The 24470-nt window shown below is 39.6% G+C and overlaps 2 protein-coding genes across 3 annotated transcripts in view; one reads left to right on the top strand and one right to left on the bottom strand.

Moving 5' to 3' along the window:
* LOC126278182 (little elongation complex subunit 2-like) overlaps positions 1-18722 on the top strand; it is a 213881-nt gene extending 195159 nt beyond the window's left edge. For both annotated transcript variants that reach the window (XM_049978091.1, XM_049978092.1), the window contains 3 exons: positions 5700-5916; positions 17261-17436; positions 17742-18722. In XM_049978091.1, coding sequence (XP_049834048.1) covers positions 5700-5916; positions 17261-17436; positions 17742-17824 — 476 coding nt within the window. In that variant the 3' untranslated portion in view covers positions 17825-18722. The remainder of the gene's footprint in view (positions 1-5699; positions 5917-17260; positions 17437-17741) is intronic.
* A 268-nt stretch (positions 18723-18990) lies between these two features.
* On the bottom strand, positions 18991-19740 carry LOC126278772 (piggyBac transposable element-derived protein 3-like). Its single transcript, XM_049979048.1, has one exon. The coding sequence runs from the start codon at positions 19738-19740 to the stop codon at positions 18991-18993; it is 750 nt and encodes a 249-aa protein (XP_049835005.1).
* Positions 19741-24470: the final 4730 nt, after the last annotated feature.

Here is a 24470-nt window from a genome sequence, read left to right as displayed (position 1 = left end):
TAATGCGACATATTTTAGTTGAATAAGTAGAACAACAAAATAAACACCCACAGCACTTTCAGGCAGTAAGTAACAACAAGCTGCTACAGTTATCCATGAGTGCCACATAATTGAAAAATCATGTAAGGTGGGAAAGAGTAAGACCACAGAATATTAATTACTGACCACGTTTTATTTCCTGTGAACATTTCAAATTCGTCTTTCGTCTTTTACCTCTTATTGTTTCTTATTGTTGGTACTCCTGAATCCGAATCATAGCTACAGGAATAGGCATAATTATTACTTACATCTGTTGCCTCTTTGCCCCCCTCCCCCACCTCTTCTCTCTCTCCCTCCCTCCCTCTCTCTCTCTCTCTCTCTCTCTCTCTCTCTCTCTCTTTCTCTTTCTCTTTCTCTGCCCCCCTACCTCTCTCTATGAAGTGATTCTCCAATTTAGTACTCACATATACATTCTGATAAAGGAATTTCTAAAAACTCCCAGCAGTTATGTATTCCATCTTGTTTTCTAGTTGGTAATGAACAAAATGAATTTAAACATTTTATTAGTTTAAGAATGAGTTCTTACTGCTTCTGACACTTGGTAATTTAACACTCCTCTCTTATGAAATCTCATCAGTATTTACCTTTTAACCTTCTTCTTACACTTTGCTTTATTTGAACTAAAAAATTAATATTTATTTTCTTCTTCCACCCCCCCCCCCCCCCCATGAGGCAACTCATACTGTCAACAGAATACAAGATAGGAATGTAGGTAATGTTTTAATTGTTAATAGTAACAGATACTTGTGAATTATATGAAAATAAAAAGAAGTACCAGTAACTTGACAGTCAGTACATTATGAAAAATAAGAGGCAATGAACAAAATAAAATTAAACACTTTAATGCTGTAAGAATGAGTTCTTACTGCTTTTGAGCTATGATTTTAAGAAGAGTGCTGAAGATGAATAGAATGAATAACTAATTGAGTTATTTATGCCCAACTGTAATCTTTCTCCAGTAAATACAACATATTAAACAATTTGCAGCATGGGTTCCAAAGACAATGATCCATAATAACAGCAGTAGCAACTTCTATCTGTGAACTGCTAAAGCTGAGTAAAGGAAGCAAAGTAATTTGTACTTTTCTAGTTTTATCTGAGATCTTTGATTCTGTTAATTGTATTATGCTATTACTCAAATTATAAACTACCGGCATAGGAGGAGTAGCACTAAACTTCTTTAGTTTGTATCTCTGAGGTAGAAGACAGTGTACTAAACAGTCTTACAAGAATGAAAGTAAAATCCTTACAATAAAATCAGCTTACAAAACTCAGTTGTAGAGTCCTGCCAGGTAAGTATTCTCGGGCTATGTTAATGCTATAACATAGCTGCAAAACTGGAAGCTAGTGAACTATGCGATGATACATTATTTATTAGCTTGGGCAGTACAGATAAGCTATCAGTCTAAAGCAATAAAGAGACCTCCGAATTGATTGCAGAATATCTATCAATGAATAAACTGATATTGAATAAGAATAAGACTATTGTAATGAAGTTCTTGATATGTTATTACCAATCTCTTACTGCATCACTGTCTACAGTTGAAACATCTGATAAACATTAGTTTTTAGAAATTGTGATCTACTAACATCTTGCATGGAAAGAGCATATCAGCTACATTTGTAAAAAGATCAGCTGCCATATTTGCTTACTGAAACATCTTTCAAATATAATAAATCCTCCTGCCCTTAAACAAGTGTATTACAGATTAATTCAATCCCATTTGCAATATGGGATTGAAATTTGTGGTGGCTCCCCCAAAAGTCTGCATGGATAGGTTATTCAAGCTTCACAAGAGCAGTTAGGGTAATTGTCAATATAAGGAAATTCCAGTCTTGAAGGGACTACCTCAGAAATTATATTTACTGACTGAGTATTCAGTCTAGGTTGTTGAGACTATTATGTTTGTAAAAGAGAATGGTAAACTGAGCACAGTGAATAGTGACATCCATAATTACAACACACGAACCAGGTATGATTATCATAGGGGACTGACCAATAAAAAAGCTACAGTTCACGGTCCACTTAAAGCTGGATGAGAATTCTGTAATAGGTTGCCCAATAATGTAAAGCAGGTCCATGGAAATCATTTTACAGGAAAACTGAAACACTTGTTAATTGAAAAATGTTTATACTCGCTCATATATTTCTGAGCTCTGTTATCGATTCTAGTTTTATATGCCTCAGTGTACTAATGGTCAATGTATGTATATTCATTACATTTATGTCATGATATCTTTGCAAATGTACAAAAACTGACAATGTCCAAGACTAAAGTTATTTTGGATAAATAATAATAGTAATTATTATTATTATTATTGGTACGGAATCAAACAACACAACTTTACTAAAAGAAGGGATCAGCTTGCGGGACATTACTCATTCACCAAGGACAAGTTAATTTGGAATAGATTGTAAAAATTGGAGATGGAGATCAGTGGATAAATATAGGGTGTCCAGGTTAAACATAAAGTAATGTAAAATGTAATGTCTTCAGACATAATTGTGAGAGTTATTGATAATTCAAAATTATTTTTGTTTTGCATGCGGCAGTTCATACCGCATGGTAGGGGCGGGAAAAACCGACACATTTTATTTCAGAATGCCTAGTATTTTTTGGTATTTATGTGGTCTCTGTTAGAACAGGGGTTTTTATTTTTTTTCTAATAAATGGATAAAAAGACCGAAATATCAGTTTAGCCACAGCAGCAGTCCAAATTTTTTTGTTTTTAAATAAATCTCTTTTAAGGAATGAGGAATTCTTATTTGCATGGCTTTGGAATATTACGTTGTTACAGAAAATGGGAAAAGGAAACTGTGTTGTTTTAATAGCAACGTCAACAGAAACAAGTAACAAACACATGGGATAAGAATTGGTAGAGCACTGGTGCGACAATAATGTACATGTTACCATGTGGTGTGGCCTATTAGCTGTACATGCAGTGTGCAAGGCTTGCTTTGTCTGGTGTATATGATAGTCTCACATTATCATTGTTGGACATCAGTTGTATTACAGAATAGCACAATCCCTAGTCCGAAAGTAATTTTATGAAGCACCGTGTCAGTGAAGTACAGTGCTCCATTTGCTTTAAAAGATTGAAAATAGGAGGAGCCACAACCAGCATGTGACACAATATAAGGAGAAAATGTAAAACTTCACAGTTCATTCATAGTTTACAATAAAAATAGAAAGCAGCCAGTGTGGTGCCTGTGTCCACATAGTATGGCTTTATGCTTGTAGCCCTGGACAATTGGCAAATATCACAAAAAAATAGAGTTCTCCTGTCTCTGTTTTCACCCTTTAGGACTGACTATACTTAATTTCCAGATAGTAGTATGATTCCTGTTTTGCAGTCATGTAATTATACAATAATGGGTCTTTCTGCCTATTTATGTGCAATATGTTACATTTGTGTGTGTTGAGGGTCAGCTACCAATTCATGCACTAAGGTTTGATCCTATGCAGGTCTTCATGCATGTAGACTACTCTCTAAACTACAGCATCATCCATGAAAGACGTAAGGTATTTCATACTTAATCCACTAAGTCATTCATATAAATTGTGCAAAGTAATGGTTCTATAACACTCTCTTCTTGCACATTCTAAGGCACTTTTGCATTTGAAGTCTTCTCTCCATTGAGAATGAAAATGCTGTGTTCTATTTGCTAGATGGTCTGATGTTCTGTGCACTTGTATTCTGTTCATTAGGTGGCAGTGCAGAACTGTACCGAATGCCTTACGGAAGTCAAGGAACGTGGCTTCCATCTGGGTGTCGTTATCTTGGTCTCTTGATCGAACAGAGTGAGCTGGGTTTCGCACAGTTGTTGTTTTTGGAACCCATGTTGATTCCTGCAGAGGGGATATTCAGTCTTCTGACGTAAATATGTGAGCTTAAAAGATGTTCCAAATTCTACAAATGACCGACTTCAGAGGTATAGCCCTATAGTTTCATGCATATGTTCGACAAACCTTCCTGAAAACGGGAATGACTTGTACTTTTTCCAGTTATTAGAAACCCTTCTGTTGAGCAATTCCTGTTGCTGTACTAGCACAAGATCACTTATGTCAATATTTCTCATTTTTCTTATAGTGTGCTGGCCGGGGTGGCCGAGCGGTTCTAGGCGCTTCAGTCTGGAACCGCGCGACCGCTACGATCGCAGGTTCGAATCCTGCCTCAGGCATGGATGTGTGTGATGTCCTTAGGTTAGTTAGGTTTAAGTAGTTCTAAGTTCTAGAGGACTGATGACCTCAGAAGTTAAGTCCCATAGTGCTCAGAGCCTTTCTGATAGTGTAACAATTTAAAGGAGTAACTACAGAGTGAAGCTCGCAGGGAAACAGTTTGGTAAAAGTCATTTAGTATTTCAGCCTTTCCTCTGTCATCACCTCTGTAATTATGGTCACAGAATATCAAGACTGATGGCTTCGATCTGTTTATTGATGTAACGTAAGATCAAAGCTTCTTTGGTCTTTCTCCCTAGTCGGTAGATAGAATTTTACTTCTGAATTCATTAAACATTTCACACATGTCTCTTCTTTCACTGTTTTTGGTTTCTTTCAATTTTTATTTGTCTATGAGACTTTGGCTGTGTCGAAATGTGCAGTGCTGCTTTCTTTGTTTTCGTAGCAGCTGTGTAACATGACATTTGGCCCTTTCCCATCTCTCATAATATTGCTCGGCACGTTCCTGGCTAAGATGTATTGTACAGTACTCTTGAACTTTGCACAGCAGTGCTTAACATTGTCAGTGCTAAAGATGAAATTTCCGTGTTGACTGCTCAGGTAATCTGATATATTCCTTATCCCTCTTGCTTAGCAGAAATATTTATGTATTTTTCTGTATGTTCTTATTTACAGCCATATTGACTGATGTTACAGCCTTTTCCTTGTTCTGCGCCGGCCGGTGTGGCCGAGCGGTTCTAGGCGCTACAGTCTGGAACCGTGCGACCACTACGGTCGCAGGTTCGAAATCTGCCTCGGGCATGGATGTGTGTGATGTCCTTAGGTTAGTTAGGTTTAAGTAGTTCTAAATTCTAGGGGACTGATGACCTCGGCAGTTAAGTCCCATGGTGCTTAGAGCCATTTGAACCATTTTGAACCTTGTTATGCACTGAGTCAGAAAGTTTGGGCTGTTGGTGACAAGGAGATACTTTCTCTGATTAGTTGCTTAAGGTAATTTTCAAAAGAGACATCTAGAACAATTCCACATAACTCACAGTCCTTACTACCCTCCTTAACACCTTGAGTCTCCCAGAAGCCAGTGAACATGGGTAAAGAGCTGCATCAAACCCATCTTCAGCAGCGGCAACAACAACAACAAAAAGTTTTTAATGTTTTAAAGGAGGGTGTAATATTTTGTTGCATAAAAAATGGAGATTGGAACATTTAGTGAGCTGGGTAATGTGGTAGAGACTATTACAGCACATAATGTGGTAGTGGTTACTACTTTCACTTTTTCAATAATTAAATGGTAATTATATTTATCTGAGTACAGAAAGTAAGCAGCGAAACATAGCTATTTTAACATTTTAAAATAACTGTGTTTAGCTGTTTACTTTCTGTTAAGATAAATTTAATTACCATTGACTCATATTCAGCACATGTACAGCAACACTCTGTGGATAATAATGGACTGTGTGTATCTTTCTTATATTTTTGTAGCAAGGATTGATGCACCATCTCAGAAACTGCTCTTAGTTGAGGACAAAAAGATGGAAGATCTGTCTCGAGAATGGTTTGACCAGCGAATTCGTTCCTCCTTGCTGTCCATCTTGTACAGTATATTGCTTGGTCTGCTGGATGTGGAACCAGGGAATTATCTGCTGTCTCACAGGAAGAAAATGGGTGCTTTTGCATCACTAATGAAAGCCACTGACAGGTAATATTTCTTTACCTACCTATGAGTTAGAACATTGAAGATGCTTGCAAGTATACAGGAATAGGTTTTTTTTTTTTTTTTTTTTTTTTTTTTTTTTTGCAACAGCAGCAGTCAGCACCTACGTTTATCCTGTGCAAACCACTGTGAAGTGCATGGTAGAGGCTGCTTTTGTTGTACCACAAAGAAATGTTCACCCATGTTCAATATCCATATGGAGTCAGGAAGAATCCCTCTGTGCGCATTGTAAGCAGCCTGATCTTGTCTTCACACTGGTGGCTGTAGAATATTTTTAGATTATTCACTTAATATTGGTTTGTGTAACTTAATACGCAGGCTTTCGTGAGGTGATTGGCACCTTATTTTCAGACCCCTTTGCCGTGGTGGCCGAGCGGTTCTAGGCGCTACAGTCTGGAGCTGCGCGACTGCTACGGTCGCAGGTTCGAATCCTGCCTCGGGCATGGATATGTGTGATGTCCTTAGGTTAGTTAGGTTTAAGTAGTTCTAAGTTCTAGTGGACTGATGACCTTAGAAGTTAAGTCCCATAGTGCTCAGAGCCATTTGAACTATTTTTCAGACCCCTTTCTTGTTCATGTTTTTCAGTGTTTCTAGCATGATCTCCCATGGATCAAACAAACTAATCACTGTTTGTGCTGGTCTTTTTTCGTACGCATTCAAGCATTCAAAATCTTCACAAACTTCTAAGCAATGTTCTAGAATTGATAGCATGAAAGTTTTGTAAGCTATATGCTTTGCATATTGATGGCATTTTTCCAGTATCTTACCAATGAACCATGTCAGCCATCTGCATTTCCTATAACTGAGCGTATGTGTGTATCCCACTTTGCTTTTGTTGTTGTTGTCTTCAGTCCAAAGACTGGTTTGATGCAGTCACCAGACTACTCTCTCCTGAGCAAGTGTCTTAATCTTTGCATAACTACTGCAGCCTACACCCATTTGAACTTGCTTACTATCTACAAGCCTTGGTTTTCCTGTATAATTTGTACCCACCTCACTTCCCTCCATTACCAAATTGATAATACCTAAATGTCTCAGGATGTGTCCTTTCAAGTGTTCACGTTTTTTAGTCCAGTGGTGTCACAAATTTATTTTCCCCCAGTTCTGTTCAGTACCTGCTCATTAGTTATTCTACCCGTCTCATTTTGAACCTTCTTCAGTAGCATCTCATTTCGAAAGCTTCTATTCTCGTCTCATCTGAACTACTTATTGACCATGTTTTTCTTCCATGGAAGGCTGCTCTCCAAATAAATATATCCAGAAAAGACTTCCTTCATAACCCTTATATTTCCCTTCAATGTTAATAGCTTTATCTTTCCAGAAATACTTTTCTTGGTATTGCTAGTCTGCGTTTAACATTCTCTAGACTTGGCTATCTTCAGTTGTTACGTACCGGTATTAGGTTAGTGTTTCACTTTCTAATATAATTCCCTCAGCGTCATCCAGTTTAAGTCAACTACAATCCATTAACCTTGTTTTATATTTGTTGGTATTAATTATTTGCACTTTCTTTTCAAGACACTATCCATTCCCTTCAAATGCTCTTGTTCACATCTTGCTCAATGTACAGGTTAAATAGCATGGACAGGTTGCAACCTCATCTCACTTGCTTCTCAACTGCAGCTTCCTGTTCATTTCCATCAACTCTTATAACAGCAGTCTGGTTTCTGTACATGTTGGAAATAACCGTTCACTTCAAGTATTTTATCGATGCACTTTCAAAGTGTGTTCCAGCCATCATTGTCAAAAGCTTTCCCTAAATCTATAAATCCCATAAACACAGGCTTACGTTTCTTCAGTCTACCTCCTAAGATACCGTGTATGGTGAATATGGCGTCATTTATTTGTACATATCCCTGGTACCCAAAGTGATTGATCTGACATTCATTTCTACGAGTTATTTCATTTGTCTGTAAATAATTTAAGTATTTTTGCATCCATTACTTATTAAGCTGATTTCTTAAACTTTTGTAGTCCTGTCTTCCTCAGTTGCGTGTAATATTACGGGATATTGATAATCCTTACTTATGGACTGTCTGACAACAGAAACCAAAACATTGCATTGACACAAGTGTTCAGTTCATAGTGCTGTGGAATGTGGGAAAAAACTGCAAATTTGCATTCATAAGAAGAAGAACACCACCAAAAATGCAACAGGAGCGTAATATGTAAGAAATTGTCCACGCAACCTGCCATGATGATGCCTTGCAGAAAATAAAGGCGAAACGCGTATGGCACTAAAATGGTGTTTTTTTCAGTTGCTGTCAGATGGTCCATAAGTAAAAATGATCAATAGACCGTAATTAAGCTGATTGTTTGGTAGTATTCTCAATTCTCAGCTTCTGCCTTCTTTGGTATATGATTTATTACACTCTTCTTGAGATCTGAGGGTATTTCGTCTGTCTCATATATCTTGCAAACAAGCTAGAATAGTTTTTTCATGGCTGGCTCTCCCAGAGATTTCAATAATTCCAAAGGAGTGTTGTGTACTCTAGGCAACTTGTTTCAACTTAGGTCATTCAGAGCCTGTTTCCCGTATATAGCTCCTTTATATATTCATTCCACCTTTCAGCCTTTCCCTTGCTTAGTTCGGGCTTCTCAAGTGAGCTCTTAATATTCACACAGGTGCTTCTCTTTTCTCGAAGGTCCCTTTAATTGTGCACCTATCATTCCCATAGTCATGCATGCTTACACTTCTTGTCCAACCATTACTTTTTATCAGTTTGCACTTCTTATCAGCCTCATTTTCTAGAAGTCTTTATTCCCTTTTGCATGCTTCATTTGCTGCATTTTTATGTTTCCTCTTTTCACCAGTTAGATTCAGTATGTTTGTTACTCAAGGATTTCTGTTCAGGCTTGTCTTTTCACCCATTTGATCTTCTGCTGTATTCAGTTTTGCCACTCAAGCCTACCCATTCATCTTCTGTTATGTTCCTTACTCCTGTTGTTTCAGTAAGTCATTGCCTAAAACTCCCTTCAAAACTGTCAACAATCTTTGATTGTATCAACCTACCCATGTCATATCTGCTCAGTTTCCTATCTTTCTGCAATTCCTTCAGTTTTAATCTGCAGCTCATTACTAGCAAATTATGGCCAGATTCGCCCATGGTTATGTTCTGCAATTTAAAATTTGGTTTCAAAACGTCTGTCCTAACATTATGTAATCTATTTGAAACCTTCTGGTGTCTTCAGGGCTCTTCCACCTATACAACCTTCTTTCCTGGTTTTAAATCAAGTTTTAGCAATTATAAAATTGTGCTCAGCGCAAAATTCTACCAGATGGCTTCCCTTTCCTGTAGATTCAACTGTATATCCCTACAAATTGTTAGACCCAGGTACTTCCACTAGTTGACTAGTTTCTGAAAATTTAAAACATGTTACCAACTTTTGCAACACTTTGAAATGTTATTAAGATCTGACAACATTTTTGCAGCTTTTTTTCAGATAGTACTTAATTGTAAACAAATGCAATATGTCCAAAAATCTGAGGTCATTATTGTCTGCCAGTCATTAATGTACAGCAAGAGCAGCAAGGATCCCAACAGATTTCTCTGAGGTACTTCTAAAGGTACACATATGTTGATGACTCTACTTTCTAGGTAACATACTGTGCTCACCATGCCAAGAAATCTTCAGTAAAGTTCATTTGATGCCCTATATGATCATAGATTCATTAATAAACATTGGAGTGGTTCTGGGTCAAAAGTTTTTCGGAAGCCAAGAAACAATGTGTCTACCTCACAACTTCAGTCCATAGCTTTCAGGACATCATGTGAGAAAACTGAGAGTTGGGTTTCGCAAGATGCATGTTTCTGAAATCAGGGCTGGTTGATATGGAGGTCACACTTTTTGAGATATCTCATTATGTTCAAGCTTAGAATATCATCTATGACTCAGTGTACCACAACTGAAACATTATTTCTCTTTTATCAAACAAATCTTTTGTTAAATTCACTTCAGTACACAGAATTCTCTTTGCATATCAAACAACTCTGACTGTACAATTTCCCTGAAAATGAAGTCAACCTAATACTTAAAATATATAGAGTTCTTACGTTGTGATCAGATGAATTTGTTATTGAAATCCAAGTTTTCATCCCCGTCTGCAGATGACACCTTCAAGGGGGATTCTAGCTTTTTCAAGGGTCCAATGTACACCTGGTTCACTGCTGATGGAAATAAAATTCTGTTTCCTTGTGCTCCCTCATAGAGGTGTGATGTCACATGTTCTTAAAACGCTAATGTAATTGGTATTATCTGCTTTTGTATAACCCCATGGTTGAAGAGTTAGTGCACATTTCTTCAACACCAAAATCCAAATATTCAGTTTCACCACCATCCTCCTTCATATTAAAATTTTGGAGTATTTAGTAATCTCTGTGATCTGTCTATAAAACATTTATACACTCCTGGAAATGGAAAAAAGAACACATTGACACCGGTGTGTCAGACCCACCATACTTGCTCCGGACACTGCGAGAGGACTGTACAAGCAATGATCACACGCACGGCACAGCGGACACACTAGGAACCGCGTTGTTGGCCATCGAATGGCGCTAGCTGCACAGCATTTGTGCACCTCCGCCGTCAGTGTCAGCCAGTTTGCCGTGGCATACTGAGTTCCATCACAGTCTTTAACACTGGTAGCATGCCGCGACAGCGTGGACGTGAACCGTATGTGCAGTTGACGGACTTTGAGCGAGGGCGTATAGTGGGCATGCGGGAGGCCGGGTGGACATACCGCCGAATTGCTCAACACGTGGGGCGTGAGGTCTCCACAGTACATCGATGTTGTCGCCAGTGGTCGGCAGAAGGTGCAAGTGCCTGTCGACCTGGGACCGGACCGCAGCGACGCACGGATGCACGCCAAGACCGTAGGATCCTACGCAGTGCCGTAGGGGACCGCACCGCCACCTCCCAGCAAATTAGGGACACTGTTGCTCCTGGGGTATCGGCGAGGACCATTCGCAACCGTCTCCATGAAGCTGGGCTACGGTCCCACACACCGTTAGGCCGTCTTCCGCTCACGCCCCAACATCGTTCAGCCCGCCTCCAGTGGTGTCGCAACAGGCGTGAATGGAGGGATGAATGGACACGTGTCGTCTTCAGCGATGAGAGTCGCTTCTGCCTTGGTGCCAATGATGGTCGTATGCGTGCTTGGCGCCGTGCAGGTGAGCGCCACAATCAGGACTGCATACGACCGAGGCACACAGGGCCAACACCCGGCATCATGGTGTGGGGAGCGATCTCCTACACTGGCCGTACACCTCTGGTGATCGTCGAGGGGACACTGAATAGTGCACGGTACATCCCAACCGTCATCGAACCCATCGTTCTACCATTCCTAGACCGGCAAGGGAACTTGTTGTTCCAACAGGACAATGCACGTCCGCATGTATCCCGTGCCACCCAACGTGCTCTAGAAGGTGTAAGTCAACTACCCTGGCCAGCAAGATCTCCGGATCTGTCCCCCATTGAGCATGTTTGGGACTGGATGAAGCATCGTCTCACGCGGTCTGCACGTCCAGCACGAACGCTGGTCCAACTGAGGCGCCAGGTGGAAATGGCATGGCAAGCCGTTCCACAGGACTACATCCAGCATTTCTACGATCGTCTCCTTGGGAGAATAGCAGCCTGCATTGCTGCGAAAGGTGGATATACACTGTACTAGTGCCGACATTGTGCATGCTCTGTTGCCTGTGTCTATGTGCCTGTGGTTCTGTCAGTGTAATCATGTGATGTATCTGACCCCAGGAATGTGTCAATAAAGTTTCCCCTTCCTGGGACAATGAATTCACGGTATTCTTATTTCAATTTCCAGGAGTGTAGTATCTGATCGTGTCTGCCAGTACTAGAATCTTGTCAAATCAAATCTGGTGGTCTCCTAGCTGCAAAGCATGTTCTTCAACACCTGATGAGTCAGTTTCTCCTTTTTTCCAGTTGTGCATGTCTTCTTACTGTTGTTTTTCAACAGTTCTTTTAGTAGTGCTCACATACACATCTACACAACTAGACGATACCCTTGGATTTTGCAGATGCCTGTGCAGCACTATTATATTTCCTTGGTTGCCTTAATGCTCTTTTTGTCATGACAGATGAATTTCTATTCTTTATCAGCGCATTAGTGAGGTATTCCAATGCTGCATCATGCAGATATCCCTCAATTTATTTGCTAACGTTTTAATAGCACCTCACTTTGTCATGGGTGGCAATTGGAGTCATGGTGTTGGTAACAATCCGTGTATCAGTTTTTGGTATACCATGTGGCCCAATCTACCACCTTCTTTCATGGAAACTTGCACATCAAGTGAACATCACCTGCCATCTCCCTTCGCTTTTGAGACCTTCATGAAAACAGCATAGTTACCCTCTGCCATATCTCTACAACACAAATATATTATCCATGTAACAGAATAACATATTGGGTTTTTTGTTGGTCGTTAGTAATGCTGGTTCGTGAGATTTTTTTTTATGAAGAAATTTAGTATCACTGGGCATCAAGAGCTCCCTGCAACCACACCATCTATCTGTTCATAAAACTTATCTTTCCATTTGAAACGTGGGATCACGAGACAATATTTAAACAGTTCTCCAACATCACCAGGAAAAATGTGATTCAGCTCTTCCGGTGCCTCATTAAGTGGAACTATGTTAAACAGTGATACCATATCAAAACTGAAACTTCCTGGCAGATTAAAACTGTGTACCCGACCGGGACTCGAACTCGGGAGTTGGGCTTCGGTGGCTCAGATGGTAGAGCACTTGCCCGCGAAAGGCAAAGGTCCCGAGTTCGAGTCTCGGTTGAGCACACAGTTTTAATCTGCCAGGAAGTTTCATATCAGCGCACACTCCGCTGCAAAGTGAAAATCTCATTCATATCAGAACTGATTAACATGTCCTCCATCTGGACCACTATGCTATTTAATTTACACTGAATAAAATGTGCCCAAATTTTTAATGTAAAAGGCCACCTATTTGATTCCTGAGTTATGATAACACAAGAATTGAGGCACATTTTATCAGTTAGTGACATAGTGGTCAAGCCAGAGTAGGTAATACTCATTTTTGATGATGTATCACTGATTACCATGATCTTGTGTAATGAGATGATGTAACATCTGAATCAGAATTTTCCTGCAGATATAGCAGAACTGTTTAAATACTCTCTCATGATCACATACTTCAGTTGGAAAGAGTAGTTTAATAAGAAGATGAATAGTGTGACTATAGGGAGCCCCTTTAAGTCTGGCGATAGCAAATTTCTTCAAGGAAAAATTTGAAGCACATGCTTTCAGAACACTAACAAAAAGCCTAAAATATGGTTCCTGTATGTGGATGATAGATTTGTATTGTGGAGATATGGTACAGAGAAACTAGGTCATTTTATCTTAAAGAGATTAACCAGAAGATTTAGTTTAATGTGGGGGGGGAGGTAGATCACAGATTACATTCCCTTGATGTACAAGTCTCCAAGAAAGAATGTGGTAGCTTGGACCACACAGTATACTGAAAATCGACACATGGACCATTACTTAAGCCAGGACACAAATTGACACCCATGACAAAAGTGAGGTGCTATAGAAATGGTAGCAAATATACCGAGGAATATCTACTCAACACAGAATTGGAATATCTCACTAAAGCATTGCTAAAGAGAGGATATTCATACAGTGAGAACAAAAGAGCATTAAGACAATCACGCTAAGATCATAGCCATATAGGCATTTGTGACATCCAAGATTATCCTGTCATTCATTAAAGAGGTAACTGACCACATAGGAAGAAAGATGCTGATGAAACATAGGGTTGTTGAAATCTTCAAATACATCCGAAAGGTATGAAAACACCTAAAGTCAGCCAAGGATGTTTGCAAATTGGTGGAAAAAAGCAAGAATATACTCAATTTCATATAGTTGCATTGATGTTTAAGTGGATACTAATAAAAAAGTGAAACAATGGCCAGAACACGGGGGAAACTGCAGAAAGGGTGAAATAGACAGAACAGCTGTTGTGGAACATATTTTGTAGCCAGGAGACCACCAGATTTGATTTGACTACACTTGGGTATTGGCAGCCACCACAAGCAAATACTATGAAATGCTATAACAGAGATCCCATAGAGATTATTAAACTTGGCAGCCACCACAAGCAAATACTATGAAATGCTACAACAGAGATCCCATAGAGATTATTAAACACCCCAATAATTGCAATCAGAGGGAGGTGATGCAGGGGGGGGGGGGGGGGGGATTAACGGTATCTTGATTTTGGTGTTGAAAAAAATGTTGACTAATATTTCACTATAAGTGATAGTGATTGTGAACCACAGCAACCAACAGTTTTGTGTCTCTTCTGGCCATGAGTATTTATATTTTGAAATCAACTTTCACACTTTTGATGTGACACCACCAGTCTTCCTACTGATTTGTGTGCTGTTTCATTTCTGGTGTGATGGGTGGAACTTATCCACAGAAATTAAAGTGACTGAAATATGGTCTATACAATACATAAGTAAACAAATAAAATACGGTCAATGCAATAAATTTAAAAAGCGAAATGTATAGGTTAAAGTTACATGTATTGGGAAGCTCAGTGGCAGGAGGAACAAGACTTCTGCTCAGGTGAATACAGGGTTATAAATACAAAATCAAATTGAGGTAATGCAGGAGTAGGTTTAATAGTGAATTTAAAAAAAAATAATAACAATGTGTATAAGCTACTATGAGCAGCACAGTGAACACTTGTAGCCAAGATAGACACAAAGCCTACACCTACCACAGTAGTAAAAGTTGATATGCCAACTAGCTCTGCAGATTATGAAGATATTGAAGAAATGTATGATGCGATAAAAGAAATGATTCAGATAGTTAAGGGAGGCGAAAATTTAGAGGTCACGAGGGACTGTAATGTGACTGTAAGAAAAGGAAGAGAAGGAAAAGCAGTAGGTGAAATGGACTGTGGGTAAGGAATGAAAGGGGAAGCTATCTGGTAGAATTTTGCACAGAGGATATCTTTATCATAGCTAACACTTGGTTTAAGAATCATGAAAGGAGGCTGTATATATAGAAGAGGCCTGAAGACACTGGAAAGTTTCAGATAGGTTATACGAGAGTCACTCCAAAAGAAATGCACACTATTTTTTGTAAAAATGCAGTTTTCATTCTGCACGTGTGAATGTTTTACAGCGTGTAGATAAATCCTTACCACTTGTTTTCAAACTTAGTTTAACCTGTTCCTGTGAGTGAAGCCGTCACAGCATGTCTTCAAGATGGCTGCTAAACTTGATGTTCATCAGAAGCAACGTGCTGTCATAGAATTCCTCCTTAAAAAAGGTTTTGCCAGGTGGCTCATAAAGAAACAAGAAAAATTGTATGCAGCGAACTTTTGAAACAGTGCAAGAATGGTGGAGATGAATTTCTAGGAAGAATTGTGACAGGTGATGAAACGTGGCTCCATCATTTTTCACCAGAGACGAAGAGGCAATCAGTGGAGTGGATCATGCAAATTCACCCAAGGGGAGAAAAAAACTTCAGAACCACACCTTCTGCTGGAAAATTTATGGCTACGGTGTTTTTCAATTCTGAAGGACTCTTGCTTGTGGACATCATGCCAAGTGGAACCACTATAAATTCTGATGCATATGTGACGACACTGAAGAAACTTCAAGCTCGACTGAGTTGCATTCGACCACGTTGGCAAAAGCAGGATGTTTTGCTGTTGCACCTCAGTGCATGGCCACATGTCAGTCAAAAAACCATGGAAGCGATCACAAAACTCGGATGGACAACACTGAAACACCTGCCTTATAGTCCTGTACTGGCTACACGTGACCATCATCTCTTTGGGGGTGACCATCATCTCTTTGGGGAACTGAAAGACTTTCTTCATGGAACAAGGTTTGAAGATGATGGCTTCCTTGTGCACGCTGCCAAATAGTGGTTCCAACAGGTTGGCCCAGAATTTTACCGTGCTGGTATACAGGTGCTGGTTCCAATATGGTGTAAGGCAGTTGAGAGGGATGGAAATTATGTGGAGAAATGAAAATATTGTTCCTAAATGATGTATCTACACACTGTGAGTGCTTTGCCAACTGAGCTACCGAAGCATAACTCATGACCCGTCCTCATAGCTTTACTTCTGCCACTACCTCGTCTCGTACCTTCCGAGAAGCTCTCCTCCAAAATTGTATTATACTTATATTTTCAAAGTTGCCATGGAAAAGAGACTGCTACTGAATCTTTTTCTGGGTTAGCTGGCTTCTCATTTGTAGTTGGAATGAAACTGGCTTTAAAATTGGGCAAGTACACTAACAGTAGTATAGATTTCTGCAGGAGAGGGCCCGGCAACATACTTATGTGTTTCATGGAGCAATGTAGTCAACACTCGCTCTGATGGTATGATGGGAATGAAAAGTGGTCTGTCAGCTGCCACATCTGTGCAGCCAGTTAGAGAACAATTGGTAGATGACTTGTTCGGAAGCCAGAGACAAAGGAAACTATTCTTACATTTTCACATCGGTATAGATGTGAAATGTGCTATGTATTCAGATAAAACAGCTGTGTTCTCAGGTCCCACCATAACCACAAAATTACTGAGAGAGCTGAGATTATTAATTAATTGCTGCTTGTATATAGATTCTGGTGGTGGTGGTGGTGGTTGTGGTTGTGCCGCCACCTCTGCTGCTGCTCCTAACGATGATGATGATTAAAAATAATAAACAGATGACTGGCTTATATAGTAAGCAAAGAAGGAAATGTAGACAGTCAGTAAACTGCATAAATTTAGAATAGGTATTGTGTTAACTCTGTTAGGCAGGTATATTAACAGTGAACCAGTTCATAATTTTAATTAGAATATGTTAAAAATAAAATTTTCTTGAAGAGTCGCTTCAAAAATCAAACAGCTACTTAGAGAATTTAAAACTATATTTCTGTGATGCAAATGCATCTCACTCCTAGCCCCCCACAAAAGCTTCATTGTGTCCTCTTACATTTCCATTGGTCAGAAAGTAATTAATACATTTATTTTATTTTTATGTTATTTATTTTATTTTATTTCTTTTTTCTTTCTCATACTTCTCCTCCTTCTTATCCTACAGACTTTTGTTGATCCACTGAATAAACTGTTGTACACTCTGTGAGGCAGATTGCCTATAAATTGATGTGCTCTATGCCATATAGTTTCTTTTCATGCTTTGTAGGTGGATGCTTGTGAACTCTACTGATAGGTGCTTCTTTCATATTAATGCTTATTAGTTGTTCATCATTGAAAACTTAAGACAAATTATCTGTTACATTTTTAATGCTAATGATGATTTAATTTTTTATAGGGATAGTTCTTTGGACCTGAAACAGATGTATGAAAGTGTTGATGCTGAAGCACCAGAAATTGTAACAGAGATTCAGTGGCCACCGCTTGATGTCAACTTGCAGACACCAAACCAGTACAAACTGCATAGAGTCCCATGCCTTTTTGAACCCTGTACCATTAGTCAGAATACCACTTGTAAGTAGGCGCCACAGTATACTGCTTCTGGCAGTTTTTAACTTTTTCCTTAATTATGACAAAATTATCAAATATCACCATTCATTATATGCTTTTGCAGTGGGTGATGTTAAAATAAGCTGTAGTGTAAATAAACAGTCTCATGACTGTTTTCCAATCAAGATTATGTACAATGACACAGGGGGTGCATTAATTATTATTTTCATTTTTATTATGCTTTAAACCACGGGTGCTGACAAAAGAAAACAAGTTTTACTCACTACCTTACAATATAATAAACATTTGTCTGCACTTGCTTTTTTCAGATAAAACCCAAAATAAGTTTAAACCTAATAAAAAGAGACAAAAGAAAAAGAAGAAGAAAACACCCATCCAAGAAAAAAATTAACATTCTGAAGGACAGACTAGTCACACGACCCAGTGCTGCTGATCGCCTATGAAGCAGCAGGCAGAGATAAAGGCGTTAAGTACCTCTTTGCAACAGAATTGTGTAGTAAAGTTTAAAATTCCTGTAGCAGAAGTTGCAAAATTGGGGAAATTATTGTGCTGTATTTGTTCTCGAAAATTAATATTTATTGTAGATAACAGAGTTTAAACATTTTCAGTTTTGTTTTGTTTTGTCATCTGTTCAACCAACTCTGCATAATCTGTCAGTGTATAGATTCCTGTGAAAATAGCTCCATAGTGTTTCTGGCCATACATGTAAATCAAGGGAGCCACACATGAGCACAACATATTGATTGCACCTCATGTTTGCCTCCAATATGACATGTCCCAACATGATCACTCGTGATGCACAGAATGCTTGTTGTGTTCTGTTTCTCATTATAGTTAGCCACAATAACCATTTGCTAGATGCTGTGGATACTCCAACATGTCATTAAAAGAAAAATTAAATCCCCATTTTATGATAATTGTTGTTAGGATAAATATATCTTTGGATTATCTTTACAGATGTACACTGTTATGCAAACTTTTTCTGTAAATGAGTTTTTATTTTTCGGGGAGTAAGAAAAAGAATACTATATGCGAGAGCTTATGGTGTATTTCATCTTGTGATGCTATCCTTAACACTTACCATTCTAAGCCCTTAACTGCATGCCACTTCCTGTGTGCTGACTGATTTTTTTCTATTTTCAACAGACTTTAAATAGCTGTAAAGGATGTTTTGTTAGAAATACATAAAAGCTACACATATGGTTTAAAACTTTATGGTTTCAACTTTACATTGGTTAACAGTCATGTGTATGGGGCATATACTGTTTCCAAGAAGGGATGCAGATTTCTCCTCGATTTTGCGAAAATAAATTTTTGTCAAAAACCTACATTACACTCGCTGCACTCTTTCTTCTTCCCTTCTGCCATTTCCACACGGTTCGGAAAATGTAGCAGATCCATGAGAATCCTCAATTCTCTCTCCTCCTGTAACACTAACGCAGTGCACACCTCCTGTATAAACTTAGGAGTGCTCAGTTTCTTCTCATTGATGCATTGGTGCAAAATACAACCATTGGAAACTGCCATAATTGTACAGTGGAAGGTAAGCTTTCTCCATCACTTCACTGTTTTGTGAGCAAGTGCTCCATATGAAAGATCTATACCAGTTTTATGTTTGTTGTAATACAGCACTGCCACTGGTTTCAACTTCTCATTGCCTTCTCTTGTAGCAACAGGCAACATTGAGGATGTGTGCCTGGTACTTATCATCCACACATCCCTCTTGTCTTTCCATCGCAATGCTAGCACATCGTTCTTGCGGCGAAATATTTGTTCACCCTTTTTGAGTTTACCCTCTTTGAGAGCCTTGGGCAATCCTTTTCTGTTTGGCATTACAGTCCCTAGAAGACCAGTGTTGGCTCTAACCAGTTCTTTGGCTAGCTGAACACTGGTGTAAAATCTGTCACCATATACAGTGTGGCCCTTACCTTGGAGTGAGCCGAGCAATCGCTTTACCACTGCAGAAGCACTGTTGTCCAGTTTATCGTGCCTTCCGTGGTAAACTTCAAAGTTGTATATGCACCCAGTTTTGGATTCTGCAAGAATGTATTGCTTCATGCCATATTTGTTTGGCTTATTAGCCATATAAACTTTGAAACCTACACGTCCTCTGAAAGGACACATACCTTCATCAATTGTTAACGCTTCACCTGGCTGATAACTTTCTTTGAAATTCCTTACCAAATCATCCAGAAGAGGCCTGATCTTATGAAGGGCATCAAAGTCTACTTCACCTTTTGTTTTTTGCTTTGAATTGTCATTTATGTGGAACATAGACCAAATATTCAGAAATCTGTCCCTTGGCATAATATTGGGGCAAAAGTTGCAGCTAACCAGTGACTGGCCATACTTGGCCTCTCACTGATTGACATGTGGAGGATAATAGCCAGAAACGTCTTTGTTTCAGCAATTGTAAGCATACTCCTCTGCTTGAATCTAGAATTGGGCTTTAATTTGTTTTGTGCTCTCAGTGTGGCCAGCTTCTGTCTAGCATATAGGTTTGTCTTTTCCTTCATAATTGAAATAACCCTGTCATTTATAAACTGAGAAAAAAAAATCTAAATATTCACTAGACTGACCGAGTCCTACATTATTTAGCACACTATGAGACCCTGTAAATGACAAAATGTTTGGTGTTTGATCCACTATAGTCCAGTCATCCTGTGAAATGTCACTCAATCTTGGCCTCTTTTGATGATGAGTGGGGGGGAACACAGGTGGTGGCTCACCTTCATCTGACGACAAATCTGTCTCTGGAATAATACAGAACATAACAGAACAGATCGCAACATAAAGTGTCTTGTTCTGCATCGATTTAGTAAGATGTTAGACTTACCTGGACTATCGTTATTTTCCGGAATTTTGTAATCGCTGTCACTATCGAAATCCGAAAAATCATCATCAGTAACTTCAGCAAGTACTTCTTCAATCATTTTTCGAAGTTTTACATCCTCATCACTCGCCATTGTGAGTAAAAAGAAGATAAACAAGCTAAAACCAAAATACTAGCGCCAAAATCAACAGTAAACAAACGACAGGACACCACAGAACACGTAACATACGCATGAAAAACACACTTGAATTCGTTCGGAAATATATATGGATACACCGCATTACCTCACTAGGTGCTGCGATCTAGTGCTAATATGATGAACTACAAGCATTACAGGACCTGCAGGTTGTAGCAGGAATGCTAACAATGCGTTTGAAACGCAATCAATGTGGAATGCGGTGGGACGTAATATTACGGCAGCCACGTTTTCTTTGTTTCCGCCCATGACGTAATATTACGGCAGCCGCACGGTAAGTGTTAAAGCAATACCTTGTGTTCACTCACATTTCTATAACTGTCAAATCTAAGATCAAAATAAATTCAAATTATTATTCCTAAATAGGTTTTGTTAAAATCAAATTTGACATTCATATATCATCAGTAATAGCAAACTTAATAATGGTACACAGTCTGATGCATTCATTTAGTTTCTTGTACATTTTAAGCTCTTAAGCACCATAGCAATTATCGAACAAAGAAATACCAAATATTCAGTATGTTGATCAATGTTTCAGCAGATCTTTATTTGTTTCACACCTACATTTCCTCTCCTTGTCATTATCGGCGGCACTTCATTCTACATATGCAGATTACACATGTGCTCCTTGCCTGTTGGTGATTCATCTCGTTTTATGTATTGTTTCTAGATTTGAGTCCTATTGTTGATTGGATAACTCATTTTTCATTTTCACATTTTAAGCATCCAGCCACTACTCATGGATTTAGCTCTGTAGGTACCCATGTTAAAGTATTTCTTTTCATCTCCATGCTGTCACTCTAACTGAGGCAATTACACACACACACACACACACACACACACACACACAGAGAGAGAGAGAGAGAGAGAGAGAGAGAGAGAGAGAGAGAGAGAGATAGTTTGCTCTATATTGGAATGTTATATTTCCTCCACGTGACCAGTGTTTACATTTTGCTGTTTCCTCTTCGTTTACTGCTCTCACGTCAAATGAAAACAAAATGGATTCCTGTGGCCAGAAGCTATCAAGTGAATTAAAATACATTCACATAAGTATGGAAGGCTAAGATACGTTATTAGTTTCAGATTTTATTTTATTTCCACTTTTGTGACAGCCATGCATTAATCGCCTTTTAGAACAATGAAGTTATTTTTGTCGGTTTGCTAAAGAAATTTCGTTTTTATCAATCTTTTATGCTGAGGCAGTCAATGTGTTTGAAACAAAGTGTTTAGTTCCACACTATTATTGGCTAATTTCAACTGCTCCCTGCATTTCAAGTGCATGTTTTAATCTTCTAGCATGTTTTCATCTTTTAGCATGTATGGCATTATTCCATAAGAAAGAATCAAAAATGAGTTAATACAGTACTGGTACTCCAAGAAAATTTACATCCCAAAACCCACATCGAAAAGCTTAATATCAGGTTGAGGCCTACTTCATTAGGATACTGGACATATGAATGTGCTCGTTAAGTGTAGACCTTAAATGTCCCATTTTAGTATGGTTCACGAAATTCCGATGCTCTTGGAGTATCTTCTGATGTCTTTTTTTTTCTTTTATGACATAATGTAAGATCTTTTGTTTTACATGTACGAACATAGAGGCCTCCTGTGTCATAGCAACTTCCAAAGCACGGTGGTGTCTGTTATCTGGTGCTCTCTGATGACTACTGAAACAAACCTATTTCTAACAGGCCACGGGAAAATAATACAAATGGCAGTTTGAAAAGCATCATTTAGAAGTATTTGGTGCCCAGAAGATCAGACATTCATGTCGTTACTATGAGCAAATTGATATAGTGCTTCGGGAAGCTCTCTCTCCTCTGCTGTATAACTAATTTATTTGTGGAAAACTTTGAGGACAAGTCATTGGACTCGCCTAAAAATTTTACTCGCACATTTGTGTGATATATCCTAAAGTGTAACAAGTGCTAAAAATATCAACATTATATGTGAAAGCTTAGCATTTCTTGAAGCTTATTAACCTTAGAGACCAATATTATATGAGAAAGCTTTGCTTTTCTTGTAGCAACAGTACACTTTTCTTGTAGCACTCCTGCCGCCCTTGGATAAGCAGCTGCCAGCAGAAAGTCGTATACTCCTAGCTCACTTATTTGTTACATAGTTTAATTCTTAATTTCTTTGCGTGTTTTTGGTACTTGCATTGTTTAATTCATAAATTTTGGGCGTTTTATAGTATTTGAGAGTTGTAGCATCGCATTTTGGTACGTGAATAGTGTAAAATCGCGTAGTCTCCTTCCGCCGCCTAGCTGTGTGTCAGCAGTGCGCAAGTAGCAGCATTACTGCATTTACTAGGCAATCTTGTATTTTAATTACTATTAAAATTTTGTGTCGCTTTGTTTGTGCTCTCTGTAGATTAGTTCAGACGTTCTTTGCACAACAGTTTTTAGCATGGGTAGGGTCTGCAACTGCTGTGTTCGGATGCAGGCTGAGTTGGCATCCCTTCGCTCCCAGCTTCAGGCAGTATTGGCTTCGGTCACACAGCTTGAGGCTGTTGCCAATGGGCATCACTGTGGGGGTTTGTCGGGGACGGCCAGCTCATCACACGCATCCCCCGATCGGACAACGACTGTGGCTGCCCGGGATACTGCACACATTGAGGCTGATCCCTGACCTGTGATAGAGTGGGAGGTCGTCTCAAGGTGTGGCAGGGGGCGAAAGACATTCCGGAGGGCTGAACGGTAGGCCTCTCCAGTTTGTCTGACAAACTTGTTTCAGGCTCTGTCTCAGGCTGATACTGATCTTTGGCCGGACGTGGCTGCTTGTCCTGTTCCAGAGGTTGCCCCTCAGTCTGCAAGATCTGGGCGGTCGCAGAGGGTGGGCTTACTGGTAGTTCGGAGCTCCAACATCAGGCGTGTAATCGGGCCCCTTAGGGATATGATAGCAAGAGAGGGGAAAAAAACCAATGTGCACTCCGTGTGCATAGCGGGGGGAGTCATTCCAGATGTGGAAAGGGTCCTTCTGGATGCCATGAAGGGTACAGGGTGCACCCATCTGCTGGTGGTCGCTCATGTCGGCACCAATGATGTGTGTCGCTATGGACCGGAGGAAATCCTGTCTGGCTTCTGGCGACAATCTGATTTGGTGAAGACTGCCAGTCTCACTAGCGGGATGAAAGCAGAGCTCAGCATCTGCAGCATCGTTGACAGGACTGACTGCGGACCTGTGCTACAGAGCCAAGTGGAGGGTCTGAATCAGAGACTGAGACGGTTCTGCGACCGTGTGGGCTGCAGATTCCTTGACTTGCGCCATAGGGTGGTGGGGTTTCGGTTTCCGCTGGATAGGTCAGGAGTCCACTACACGCAGCAAGCGGCTACACGGGTAGCAGGGGTTGTGTGGCGTGGACTGGGCGGTGTATTTAGGTTAGATGGCCTCAGGCATGTACAGAAAGGGCAACAGCCTCAAAGGTTGCGGGCAAAGTCAGGACCAAGCAGCAATTGTAAACTGTCGAAGCTGCATTGGTAAAGTACCAGAAGTTCAAGTGCTGATAGAAAGCACCGAAGCTGAAATCGTTACAGGTACAGAAAGTTGGCTGAAGCCAGAGATAAATTCTGCCGAAATTTTTACAAAGGCACAGACGGTGTTTAGAAAGGATAGATTGCATGCAGCCGGTGGTGACGTGTTTGTCGCTGTTAGTAGTAGTTTATCCTGTAGTGAAGTAGAAGTAGATGGTTCCTGTGAATTATTGTGGGTGGAGGTTACACTCAACAACCGAGCTAGGTTGATGATTGGCTCCTTTTACCGACCTCCCGGCTCAGCAGAATTAGCGACAGAACAGCTGAGAGAAAATGTGGAATACGTTTCACATAAATTTTCTCAGCATGTTATAGTCTTAGGTGGAGATTTCAATTTACCTGATGTAGACTGGGACACTCAGATGTTTAGGACGTGTGGTAAGGACAGAGCATCGAGTGACATTATACTGAGTGCACTATCCAAAAATCACCTCGAGCAGTTAAACAGAGAACCGACTCATGAAGATAACATCTT

The sequence above is a fragment of the Schistocerca gregaria genome, chromosome 6 (genome assembly GCF_023897955.1).
Source record: "Schistocerca gregaria isolate iqSchGreg1 chromosome 6, iqSchGreg1.2, whole genome shotgun sequence".
Classification (NCBI taxonomy): Eukaryota; Metazoa; Arthropoda; class Insecta; order Orthoptera; family Acrididae; genus Schistocerca; species Schistocerca gregaria.
This window is presented reverse-complemented; position numbering and strand designations above follow the sequence as displayed.

Excerpts from the sequence above, each read along its gene's own strand:
- LOC126278772 (XM_049979048.1), bottom strand. The coding sequence starts at position 19,740 with ATGCCAAGGGACAGATTTCTGAATATTTGGTCTATGTTCCACATAAAT.